Source organism: Panicum virgatum, chromosome 3N, assembly GCF_016808335.1.
Source record: "Panicum virgatum strain AP13 chromosome 3N, P.virgatum_v5, whole genome shotgun sequence".
NCBI lineage: Eukaryota > Viridiplantae > Streptophyta > Magnoliopsida > Poales > Poaceae > Panicum > Panicum virgatum.
The window spans coordinates 6,903,084-6,916,556 of NC_053147.1; the positions used below are offsets into that span (position 1 = coordinate 6,903,084).

Here is a 13,473-nt window from a genome sequence, read left to right on the forward strand (position 1 = left end):
CCTGAAATTCAAAAATTTCAGGGTGTGACAAGTTATGTGCGAGCATCGTATGTACTGTTACGACGACTGTGTGAGTGTGACCCCAGCATACATACCTACAGCAATGCTGCTGCACGTCTACTTCCGTACAGTATAATAACTTGGACTTGGAGTATGATGACCTGGCCGCGTGATGGGCGTGGGCATCGCATTCGCATCTGCACCTGTCAAGCCAGAGGCACGTGTTTCCTCAGACATTGTGCCCTCTGATCAGGCACTACCTCATGGATGATTTTTGGAGCAGTCCTGTGCCTTTAGAAACCACTGCTGCTTTGTTATGCTAGGCTTTACAAAAGGGAGGGGAAACAAAGTTCATATGAAAGCAGGTAGCTCAAGTTGTCAACTCTAGCTATCTAACTACTGAATACAAAAGGAGGTCGGTCAATTCTGGCCGCCGTGCAGTGCGAAACGTCTGACCATCGCGAGTGAAGAGAAGCGCACAACAAATCCGGGGGCGCAGCCAACACCACCCACTGATAACAAAATGCAGTATACAGAATAATAAAAAGAAAAAACAAAATGCAGTGTAGCCCAACTACCATGCATCTACTTCTAGTCCCTGCCCTGCTCTAGAAACTTCTCTTCTCTAATCAACCACCACTCATATTTTTTACTTCCATCCATCTCCATTCTCCATTCAGCAGCAGCTGCATTGCAGTTGCAGACTACTAGCAGCTGGCTAGAGATTACTTGAACATCTCTTTGGTGGTAGGTAGTATATATATACTTTTAAATTTACCTCATGATATATATATATATATATATATATATATATATATATAACAGATGGAAAATCTACTTAAAAATGGAAGATCATACCCTGTCTCTACCACAGGCCAAATTCTTTATTACTGGTTCGGTCCGGCTGTAGTCGGATCGAAGATCCAGATCCGAGAACAAACGGGACCGATATATATGGAAAATTATTTCTCTTTTTATGTATAATAAATTAAGTAATTAAATGACAAAGCATATTGCTACATCCACTCGACCTGGAAACATGCACGTCTCTTGCAGTTAGCTATTTACCAACCCGAGAAATAATTTCAGCATAAATGTTTTCCTTCCATATGTATCCCACACTCTTTGGAAAAAGCAGGATTCTAGCTTGCCCCCTCTTAAGTCTAAGAAAGAAAAAAACAAGCCATTCTCCTCCGAAAGTCAAATGAGTAGACTAGACCAGTAACCATATCTTATTGGTCATCCTATTGTTGATAAATCAAAGAGAGATTAGATTGCTCTTGATGACGATGGCCGATGTTGAAGAGGCTTTCTATTCATCCACCTACTTTCAACTGAACAATAGTAAGTTAAGGAGTGTTGGGTTTGCTTGATAAGGGATTCTTGTTTTGACAGCTACATTAAGGGCAACGCAACTACCTCTCTCTCTTTCAATTGCTAAGGCATTAGAGATCTGTTTAAGCGAGTGCTGTGATGGATGTCCAACTCTAGATCTTACATCAAAGAAAAACCAGAAACCTTGTTTTCTCGACTTCTATTGAGCTTTCTAGCGGAACTATCTATTAAGGCGGGAGAATATAGGCCCCATTTAGTACGACTCCTCCAACAACTCCGCCAGCAGCTCCAACCGGAGCCACACCACCAAATACTCGTGCGGGTGGAGCGCTCTTGGGCAGTTGGGCGGAGCTCTTTTTTGAGGTGCTCCGACGGTGGAGTCACAAAAGGCTCCACCTGCCTCGGCTCCGTCCTACTAGGGAGAGCTTCCACATGGAGCTATAGTATCTACCATTTCTGTAGCGCCCTAGCCTTATCTTGAAACCAGCTACCTTTTAAAGCTCTCTAACCCTAAGTTGCATCTATTTCACATCTCCATCCAATATATTTAATGTAACTCTCGACGTGCTCTTCAGTTCAGCATAACAAAACAACGCTTTAGCATTGTTTCAAATCGTATGACAAAGGTGGTTTCCAATCCAAAACGAAACAACAAAGACCATGCAAAAAGAAGAAAATTTGAGACACCAACATGACACGCGGCGGTAAAATGAAACCCACTGCTCTGCCGCCCCCTGCCGCTGACATGTGGGTCCGACCGTAGAGTTTGTGTTGGCCACGGGACGGGTGGGGTGGGGTGGGGTGGGGCCCGTGGGGGTAGTTGGCGAGCGGCCGGGAGCCGGAGGCCGGAGGCCGGAGGCCATAGCAGTGGCGAAGAAGGATCTGTGGCGGAGGTGGACTCGGCACTGCCGTGGTTTTAAAAGCAGAGCAATCCCCCCTGCCCCGTGCCCACCTCGATTTGCCCAATCCAAGGTCGCGGTCGCGCGCATCTATCTCGCTCGGGGAGTTGGGGATCTCACCTTCCCCCGTCGATCTCGACCCCCATCCATTCACCCCGCGTAGCGCAGGAGAGCCGCGGCGGCGGAGATGTCCAAGGTCTACACCCTCGAGGAGGTCGCCAAGCACAACTCCAAGGACGATTGCTGGCTCATCATCGGCGGCAAGGTATACCGGCATCCCATCTCTCTCCACTCGCGTGCGCATCGGCCATGACTTCTTGGTTCATCCCCAGACTCTCTTCCAGTCCTGCTGCTCCCCCAATTTCTGATCCAAGGCTAGGTTCTCTGGGTCGTAGCGTAGTCACGGGAACTGGCAGCCGGCCGGCCCCGGTCAGCTGCCAACGAGTCGTCGGCCTCACCGGCGATGTCCTTGGTGCTCCCAGCGGCGGCGCTCTTGTTTTCTCCAAGATGGATTCTTTCTGCATGTGCTTGGTCAGTCAGTGCGACGACCTAGCAGATCCGGCCTAGGCCACTATCTCCTACTTTTCTCTCTGCTGGTTGGCTGCTCCAGTATTTGCTTTTCGTGTAGGCTCTTGCAATTGCAAGCCCCTGCTTTCGGGCCGGCCGGATCAGCCGCTAGTTGTTTTGACTGACTGTGAATCGTCTAGGCTGACATATTAAATCGAATCTGCGTGTTTGGTTCCTAACTGCAAGCAGATCCCATATTTTGTTACTTGGCTCGTGCGCCTTTTTCTTATATGACTAGAAACATACGTGCGCGGCGTTGCCGCGCGATCAGCACCGAGAGTTTTGGCTATAGGAAACCAGTTGTCCAGCTGTGGTGTTTTTTTTTTCATATTTGGCAATATTTGAGCTTTTGTAAGCTTTGTCAAAGTGAGCATCAAAATACAAGCTTTCAATATCTTTAGGGTGGCTGATTATTTAAAATCAACAGGCTGCTTCTTGCAGATTGAATGAAATAAACAGCAGTACCCCTATGTAATTTCTGTGATTTCTGCATTTTTAGTGCATAAACCTTTGCCATTCGACTCTTAAGAGGGTCCAATTTGTGACAGGATAGTGAACAGCAACCGGAAATTATCATCATCAAACAGTGGTCAACATGCAGAATGTTAAACAAGAGACAGGGTAGGTATATACTGCAGATTGATGTTAAAACTACTTTAGTGAACACACTTGTAACTACTGCCTAGACAGAGTACTATAGCTACAAAGTGGAGAGAGCATTGCTTCTTAGGATAATTGGCAACAAATGGCTTAGTGACTGTGTTATTGCCATCACGATTAACATTAGCAAAAACCAAACAAGTGAAGGACAAACTAAGCTTTCTAATTTGATGCCAAACAAACACCAGCAATAGTGGTATGATTTCAATCATCTGAACGAAGGCCAGTGATCACCGTCGAGCTGTCAGTTTCCAGAATCATCTTCATTGCTCCCTGCAAGTGTATTTTCAGATGTGACAAGATTAGTGAGGAATCAAATGTGATGTTTTAATAACCGTAGAATTAATAATTTAAAGAGCTAATTGGTCTGCTATTTAATTTTTTAGGAGCATAGAAACATAGCAATGGAAAGTATATTCTTTGTAATTTAGAGGTTTATATATACTAACCTTGTATTGAGTCTGCATAGAAGGTAGGACTTCTGTAGCATATATACATAACAAAAGATACATCCTGTCCAAAAGCTGTGACATATACTTATCCAAAAGTTTTTTTTTGTAGATGACAAAAGGGACTGCTTGATATTTTTTTTTGCATTCTGATTATTCTTCTTTTTTTAGGCCTTTTCAGCATATTGTCATCTGATATGATAGGAGCTTTTCTTTTTCTGTATACCATGCTTGTATATCTATGTTAGCAAATAAAAGGATCAATCATAATAAAGTTAGTTAGGTGCATTTCACAAATCCAGAAATAATTTATGAAAGAGAAATAATTCATTTCTATTTTTTTAGAATCTAATAGCAGGAAAGAATATATTACAAGCATAGAATGGGGATAATATGTACCTTGGTTCGGTTATTTGTGCTTGTCAATTTTCCAGAAAACGGTTCCTGCATCATTTAGTGAAAAGATTATTAAGAAAAAAAATAGTAGATGATTTATTCTGGAAAATCATAATATGAACTTTAATTACAATGCAGTTCAAATGAAATTGTGCTTCATCAGGGAGGAAGCATAAATTTGTATAGAAAGTTACTAGCTAATCACACATTATATTAGTCGCTTGTTGGATCAAAAATTCATACGTGAGCATGTAATGGACTATTCTAGTAGAGCGATGCGCAGTAGGAACAAGTTGATAGGGAAAACAATCAGGTCATTAGTATACTTGATTTACAAGTTCCGGAGGCGCGGGACGGGTACGGGCGTACGGCATAGGGGTGTGCGCGCAGCCGGTGGCGACAGCGGGGCGATGGCACAGCGACCACGGTTGCTGGCTGGCGGCGCGGCGAGACCGGCCGGCTGCTGGGAGGAGCGCCATCGCGGCTTGGCGCGGCCATGAATGGCGGAGGTGCGGGGCGGGACGGCGCAGGAGCGCGCGAGCAGCTCGTGGCGAGGGCGGTGGTGGCCGCCTTGGCGGAGGACTTGGGCGGCGCCGCAGCAAGGGCAGGTGTGGTGGTAGTGGGCGGGGCCGCGGCGGGCGCGGGGGTGGTTGCGGCGGCCGGCGCGGTGGCCGGGGCGGGGGTGGCAGACTTCTGCGCCACGGCGGAGTGCGCGGCCAGGAGGCAGAGCAGCGCGAGGCAGGGAGTGCCGGTGCGCGCCATTGCGGGACGCGTTGGTGTGCTGCGGTTTGTTCGGCTGCAGAGAAGACAGAGCAGAGAAGACGAAGAGTCCAGAATAGTGTAGGATCTGACAGGCCCTGGGATGGTTTAGACGGGCGTAAATCTGAGTCATGCGAAATAAAATCAATGGCTGTTGATAAACAGTCGACGTGGCCCAATGAGGTTTGAGAGCTTGGCTCAGGATTCGTTATGTAGAGATGTCATGTTTCATCTTCAGTCCTCATGTCTTTCATGACGTGGTGTGTTACTTCTTTTGTGCAAAGTGCCATAGTGCAGACAGGATTGAACTTTTTTTTTGTTGTAAAGCAGTTAAAGCTTGCTGAACCGTAAGAGATATTTTGCCCCATGTCCTGCTTGAGGCCATTAGAACATCAGTTACAACTACCTGAAAGATACTTGAAACGAATGCATGCTAAACCTTTTCCAGCTGTTTTGTCTCCTCCAATTAAACAGCTTATAATGCTATCAGCATCAAACTGTCCATAATTCTGCTGAGTCGGTTCGCAGACTTGTAGTACATTACTTTTGTAGCCTCCATATTTGGCACTTCACACAAGCTCATTGTAAATTCTAAGTTATGTTCATCGGGCTGCCATATTTTTGATCTGCTAGGGAAACACGTCATCTTGTTTTTTCTTGATCTTCACATTAGTAAGGTTGTAAATTGGTGTGAAAGTTTAGTACTTCAGATGCTTACCTATCATATAAATATATAGATGCTTTTTATTGCCTTTCCTCAATGATCAATGATTTTCTAAGATAATATAAGACATTTTTTTTTTACAAAATGGAGGCATCTCCAGCCTCTGCAAAGTCCCACAGCTGAACCTTGATGAATCTTGATTGCTGCTTAACCTTCAAAGTTTTTATTTTGTCTTTACTTCAAAACCTGAAGGTTTCATTCCCATGAAATCAATTGATAATGACAGGTTGATTATCTTTTCACACTTTTGTTATTGGCCGATCTCATTTGCTAGTGGCATGCCAGATTGCCACCAGCTCTTTGCCTCTTTCATCAATGTTGCTACTCATGCCCATAGTCACCGAAGTTCCCGGAATGACAGATCGAGGAACGGGGAATGATACTTGAGATGTATTTTACACGGCGGGAATGAAATGTTCCCGAGTTCCCATCCTAGAACAGTGTTCCCGGAATGTGGAACATAGGAGCGTTCCACGTTCCCGGTGACTATGCTCATGCCACCGGCTCTTTCATTGATGTTGCTACCTTGACTAATAATCAGAAATGTTATCTTTTCTCCTTAATAACCTCACCAGTTCTGTGTTTTGATGTTATAGGTGTACGATGTGACAAAGTTTTTGGAAGACCACCCAGGAGGTGATGATGTTCTGCTGTCCTCAACTGGTAAGCCTTCTTGTCTTTGCGTACCCCTAACTAGGGACTGACAAAGTTGGCAAACATACGCTGTAACCTACGACACATCTGTACTTTCTACAGCCAAGGACGCAACTGATGATTTTGAAGATGTCGGGCACAGCACCACTGCCCGTGCGATGATGGATGAGTACCTGTTGGGTGAAATCGACTCATCAACGATCCCTGCTAGGACGAAGTATGTCCCCCCCAAGCAACCGCACTACAACCAGGACAAGACCCCGGAGTTCATTATCAAGATCCTCCAGTTCTTGGTTCCCCTGGCAATCCTGGGCTTGGCTGTTGCTGTTAGGATCTACACCAAGTCAGAGTCTGCTTAGCTTTGTTGCCCTTGCCCCCTTGGGGATTATAAGAGTCAAACTTGTTGAATAAGTTAGCAAGAGTTCTGTGAGGTTTTACATGTGTAACATGTCATGAATTCGTCGAATGATCTGAGATATTGTGGGTTCTGTGGTTCTTGGATATCCATTTTGTGCTTAAAGTAGGATTGGAATTCGTCGTACTACACTATTTGCTATCTCAGTTGTTGGTAATCCTGTATATTGGTGGTCACTCATTGTTTCAAAACAACAGCTATCTTCTGTTGCTTTTTGGTGGTGTTCTGTTGACTGGTGTCAGTTACAAGCCAGATATTCTGTTCTAATTATCTGAGTAAGCTGCTACAGTGATCACGTTCGTACATTTTCCATGCAGGACCTCAAACCAATGTTTATTTTGATCCAAGGAAGAAGAAATTTGATAATGCTGATCTAATAGGGCTATTGTAACTTCAGTTCTAGATCTAGAGCGAGAGGGATGTTGTGCAAGGGGACCACCACAGTGTCCGGGATGGTTGGATGGAAAGCAGCAGGCGCAGCTCGATTCTGAAGTTTTATATATATATATATTCTGGAGTTCATGTTTATTAGCTCTGGCTCGTTTGTCTTCAGAAGCACACTTGTCTCTGGTTTGTTTTCTGCAGTCAGGTTCTGCTTGTTTTGTACTCAGTCATGGTTAGCCTGGTGTTGGACTGTCTTTTCTTATGAAAACGGGGGACATGGGTCCATATAATATTTCACAACCGAGCAAATATTTTTTTTGACAAAGACAACCGAGCAAATATTAGTCCATATATATGATCAGATCAGTTTTATTCTCTGTTATCTTTTATCTTTTGGCCAAAGTTAAGCTGCATGCTCATAATTCATTTCTTTATTGAGGAGCAGGGAACATTATTTATTCATGCATTCCATAAATTTTATATCAGATAGCCGCTAGCTAGCTCCATTATTTGTGCTTCGATCTCTAGGTCTTCCCTTTTATGGTGAAGACATTCAGGAAAATCAAGGGTGAGCTAGCAGCGGCTTTGATCCAGCAGGAGGCGGTTTATCGTTGGTTCAGCCCACCGTCGGGGTCCGAGCGACGGTGTCGACGAAGACGCGGACGCGGTTGGACCTCCAGTCCATGGTCACCGGCGAGCCGCCCGGCAGGACGACGACGTCGGCGTCGGGCATGTCCTTGAGGATGATCTTCTTGGCCTCCTCCGCCGGCAGGCCCACCACCTCCGGCCACGACGTCTTCTTCTCGCCGCCGGTGGCGTCCACGGAGCTCATATCGTCGTCGATGTCGATCGATCTGCGCGCACAGATGTCAGAGTCAACAATTAAAGAGATCGATCGATGGAGAGTGTTTGTGGAATGAATTACTCGAGCTCGCCGAGTGTGCAAGTTTGTGATGATGAGTAGTGCCGATCGTGTGCTCGATCGATCTGCGCCTGGGGGAGGCGGCGGGGTGCCTGATTTATAGGCCCACCCGGGCAGAGGTGAGTGAGAGATCGAGGATCATCGTCCTTAGCTTGTCGACATGGTTTTCCATCACTAATTGGTCCATGACGATGAGGATAACGATGCCCCCCCCCCCCCCCCCCACACCCACACCCACACAAACCAACCAGCACCGACGACAGTCCTTTACCACCTACCGTCCTCTGGTTCAGTTCTCACACTCTAGATGCCATGGCACCATTTTAGCTAGGATCGGAGAGCTGCAGCGCGAGACGACACAGATCACAGATGCCAGGACCAGCTCCATTCTTTCCTGTGAGGCGTGTCCCACGTGCTGTGCCTGTGCTAGCTAGGCGACACATGATCGTGACAAATATTTACAAATCATATATAATTGATCAGTGTACAGTACGGTCAAAATATCTAGGTTGCGCATTTTCCTTCTCCACACATCAACACAAAAAATCATATACTAATATATAGTGGCGTGCCTTTTTATCTGAAAAACCTGTTCGAAATGTAACATTAGTAAGAAGCAAAAGTAACCACACAGAAACAGGATATGTGCTTTCCTTCTTTTATTATCTGTGGCTAGATCTTTTTTATAATTATATGTCATCACCTCGTTCACATTCTAGATCAGCTGCCATGTACCTCATCTTTTTTTAAAAAAAATAAATAAATCATGTACCTCATCTTGGACCGGAGATATAATAAGGCCACCACACCAACACGTGTAAGTAAGCAATCAACCTAAAGAACAATATCTGCCAACCAGATATCACTATGTATAACATATATATGCATACTTTTCTTACAGGTGGATAATATAGATAAATTTTCATTGATTTCTTGACCTTATGCCTCTACACTACTATATCCAAATGCGCTTTTGACAATCTTTTCACAATGGGAATTGGATGTGGGACACTGGGTACGTGTTGGAGTACAAACCATATTTCGCTTTAAAATTAGCATATGAAGCATTGAGGCCTACTGTGGATTGGAGATAGACAACCTTTAAACAGCAGGGGCAACCTCAAGCCAATTTCCGCCACATTGTCTTTTTCTTTTCAGTCATATTTCACCAACAACTCCAACCGTGTTTCACGAACGATATCACCGGATCAACGTGTAAACCAGCGCAATGGGAGACCCTACAATTTTGCCCTGGAGGACAAGGGCATGTTATACTAATAACAAGTGTTGATTTTGACAAATTTTGAATAGTGGATGTGTTTATCTGCATGCAAGCGAGCTCTATAAATTTGGGAGCCTCCCTCATCAGCTGTATGTAATGTGAGAGCCCTGCTCATCATAGTTATGGTATATGTTCCATTTTAGAAATTAGACACATTCATGTCCGAATGATTTGTGCATCTCTACGTACCATTACACACCAAGGTGAAGAAAACGAAGCTAGCTTGATGAGAGTAAGAAACAAGAAGGCGGTTCTTGTAAGGCTACACACAATCGATGCTTTATTCACCTTTTACATCCCTTATTTATTGGATCCATAGGGTAACAACACACATCCATACATACATAGGATGGCTTTATTTGGAACGCGCATGATGTTGTGAGCAAGAAAGCTATGGGCAGAGCTGCTAGCCCACATGAGGCGTCTGGGCGACGGTGCCGACGAAGATGCGGACACGGTTGGGGCGGAAATCCCTGGTCACCGGCGTGCCGACCGGCAGCACGTGGATGTCGGCGTCGGGCTTGTCTTTGAGGATCACCTTCTTGGCCTCCTCTATGCTCATCCCCACCACCTCCGGCCACGACGTCTTGCCGCCGCCGCACTGATCAGCTGCTTCCGCGGAGGAGCTCATCTTCTTCTTCTTCGGTCGCTAGCTAGCTGCGGATCGATCGATGCTTTATTTGCAGTCAAAAACATGTAGCTATATATGTGTACAAAGAAGCTGTAAAAAAATTAAGGCAAGGGATTCCACTCACGGTCTGAGCTGATGATGAGTTGATGACGGTGAAGAAGAAGAAGAAGAAGTTGATGGCTACAAGTGTTTTTTCTTGTGCTTCTTGTACTGCTGGTTCGGCGAGTGACGAGCACCGGTACGCCATTTATAGAGCTTCAGGGCAAGCTTGGATGGATCAGACTTTACCGAGGATCATCCCGTGAATAGCTTGCAAATGTGGATCTGACTGTGTACGCGCATGCACGTGGCACACAAGCGACCAAGTTGCTGTTCAAAGCCTCGAGTACCTCTAAAAGAATACTAAGGATAACACACACGAGGCACACGGTGTGGTCCATCAATGGCACCAACCAGCCAGGACACAACTTGCAGAAAAATCAACCACCAATATATATGTCCATTATAAAAAAATATTACGTCAAAATATGATTTAAAATTATATTTCCTGCCATTTTTATAATATAAAAAAAATACTAACTCGATGATATATGCATGATGTGCCTAATAAGCTTACAACAAGAACAGGACACTGTGTAGGTGAAACAGGGGATCTACTAAGTGGTTTCAGTACCTCTAAGCTTTCCTCCCTCTCTTTCTCTCTCAAGATAAATTCGAGGTAAAAATGGGTGCAGAAGGACGATGAGCTGACACCACATTGTATTATTAATTAGACATATATACAATTAATTGTTGATTGCTGATACTAAATGTGGATAGTAAATCACTCCGCCAGCAACGAAAGGACGGTATCCTTGAGGTTGCAGCAGCTGGTGAAAATTGTCCTCTTGGTTGTACATGAACTCCATCGTCCTTGCCAAGTTGACTATCCTCTCCAATAGCTGCTTCGGATAGACATTGTTGGGATTCAGCCACTCGTTGTTAAAATCTTTCCATGAATCCTCTATTCAGTGTGCGTATCTTCTCACGTCACGTGCCACTTCAATCGAGACACTGTGCTCCTTCATGTAGCTATCGATTGTAGAAGCAACATGAGGGATCAGTTGCTCTCGCGGCATGATGATGTTCAATATTCAGATGTATTGGTAAGAGAAAGGCACAGCACATACATCAAGCAACATCCTATTCAGCTTGTCATATGATGATACCAAAGTGTGCAGCAAGATACATGAACTGTGTAAACTCAGGGCTGAGAAAAGAAGAAACATACTATTACTAATTGGAGGCCACATCAACCCACATATAATCCTTGGTGGACACTCTAAAATAGCAATAATCTAGAAATTCTCACAAAATAAGAACCATCCGGCCATCAATCCGACAACTCTACTCATAATAGTCATTGTTTGTTATCTTTCTAATAAATGACCCACATATGACATTATGAAAATAGACTAAAATAGTCCTCTAAATATCTTACTATTACTAATTGGAGGCTTCTTTTGAACCTTCATGTGAAGCCAACTAGAATCCTAGCTGGATACTTAAAAAATAGAGAAATCCTATAAATTTTCACAAAAATTATAAACATCAGCCATTAATCCAACAACTCTAATCATAATAGTTATCAGATCTATTATCTTTCCTAATAAATTACTCACCTCTGTCATTATAAAAATAGAATAAAATAACCCCTAAACATATATCTAAATTACCAACCTATGTCATTATTATAAAACTAAAGTAACTCCCTAATCTTCATGTAAATTACCCATCTATACCATTATAAAAATAATATAAATAATCTACTAAATTTGCATATAAATTATCCATTTATATTATTATTAAAGCTGAAGTAATTCCTAAATCTGAATCTAAATTATATAATTATAACAAAATATTAAAGTGGACCAAAATAAAATTCTAAATTACTATTTCTATCATTATTAATATATTATTTATTTTATTATTTATATGTACAAATACTGCACAGGGTGTGTATCACCATGTATTCATGTATGATGGAAGATATAGGAATACTGATTCACAAATAAATGGTTCAATTAAAAATATATATCAAACACATATAGAGGTGTGATGCAAAATGAAATATATTGCAACTCCAAAATGATAAATATATATTTTAGAGTATGTGTTACAATATCTAATTGATGAAAGAGGGCGTGAGATAAATAATTATAATTATTAGTTATAAATCTTACTTTTATATTAGTTCTAATGACCAGTGCGAGAGCACGGGTTGATAGGCTAGGATATCTAAATTATCCACATCTACCATTATAAAAAGATAAAATAACCCACTTATCTTTGTGTAAATTACCCATCCATATAATTATAAAATAACACCCTAAATTTGTGTATAATTTATCAAATTATATCATTACTAAAAGTTAAAGTAACTCCAAATCTGAATCTAAATTATATAATTATATAGAATATTGAAGTGCACCATATAAAATTCTAAATTACTATTTATATCATTATTAATATAGTTTTTATGTTAATGTATAAAAATATTATCCATGATATGTATCACCATATATTCATGTATGATGGAAGAGATAAGAATACCAATTCACAAACAAATGATCCAATTAGATATATATCAAACACACATGGAGGTGTGATGCAAAATAAAATCTATTGCAACTACATATAGATAATGATAAATATGTATTTTAGAGAAATGTGTTGAAATATTTAATAGATGAAAAAGGGCGTGAGATAGGTAACTATAATTATTAGCTATAAGCTTTATCTTTATATTAATTCTAATAAGCCCGTGCTGGAGCACGAGTTGAACCAACTAAGGACAATCAAGAAAACTAATAAGGCGGCGGGCTAGCTTCCATCCAGCAGGCGGCAGCTACTGCACTCATCAGCCAGCCGCCGGGGTCTGAGCAATGGTGTCAACGACCAAGACGACGCGGTTGGAGACCCAGTTCAGAATCATCGGCGAGCTGGCGGGGAGGAAGTGCAGATAATTCTGCCTCTACTTGATGGTGTTGCAGTTGATTTATTTGGAGTTCCTACTGAGTACTGACACAGTTGATCGTCAGGGTTCTTTTGGAGTAAAGGATCGATGCTCAACTGATGCTCAACGTGAGTTTATTGATGGTGCAAGGAACATATGGAGGACAAAATTAAAGACCTATTTGGTTGGCTGCCGCTGTTTCACTACGTCAAAAATAGTAAAAGGAGACACCCATATTGGTGACGCGAAAACATCGCACGTCACTAATATAAGATTAGCGATGGCTAATAACCGCAGACATCACTGATGTAAAAGAGTACCATTTGTCTTATCCTGGAACGCATATTCTGATGACAGGCAACTTTTATGTGCGTCACTAATTAGTTATTGGTGGCGGTCGA

The 13,473-nt window shown here is 42.8% G+C and overlaps 2 protein-coding genes across 2 annotated transcripts; one reads left to right on the forward strand and one right to left on the reverse strand.

Annotated features, from left to right (window-relative positions):
- The first annotated feature begins 2,133 nt into the window (after positions 1-2,133).
- On the forward strand, positions 2,134-7,070 carry LOC120667142 (cytochrome b5). Its single transcript, XM_039947188.1, has 3 exons — positions 2,134-2,499; positions 6,386-6,452; positions 6,546-7,070. Exons 1-3 carry the CDS (start codon positions 2,422-2,424, stop codon positions 6,800-6,802), a joined length of 402 nt encoding a protein of 133 aa, XP_039803122.1. The 5' UTR covers positions 2,134-2,421; the 3' UTR covers positions 6,803-7,070.
- A 2,627-nt stretch (positions 7,071-9,697) lies between these two features.
- On the reverse strand, positions 9,698-10,357 carry LOC120667143 (subtilisin-chymotrypsin inhibitor-2B-like). Its single transcript, XM_039947189.1, has 2 exons — positions 10,188-10,357; positions 9,698-10,136 (listed from the first exon to the last, which is right to left on the reverse strand). Exon 2 carries the CDS (start codon positions 10,075-10,077, stop codon positions 9,853-9,855), a length of 225 nt encoding a protein of 74 aa, XP_039803123.1. The 5' UTR covers positions 10,078-10,136; positions 10,188-10,357; the 3' UTR covers positions 9,698-9,852.
- Positions 10,358-13,473: the final 3,116 nt, after the last annotated feature.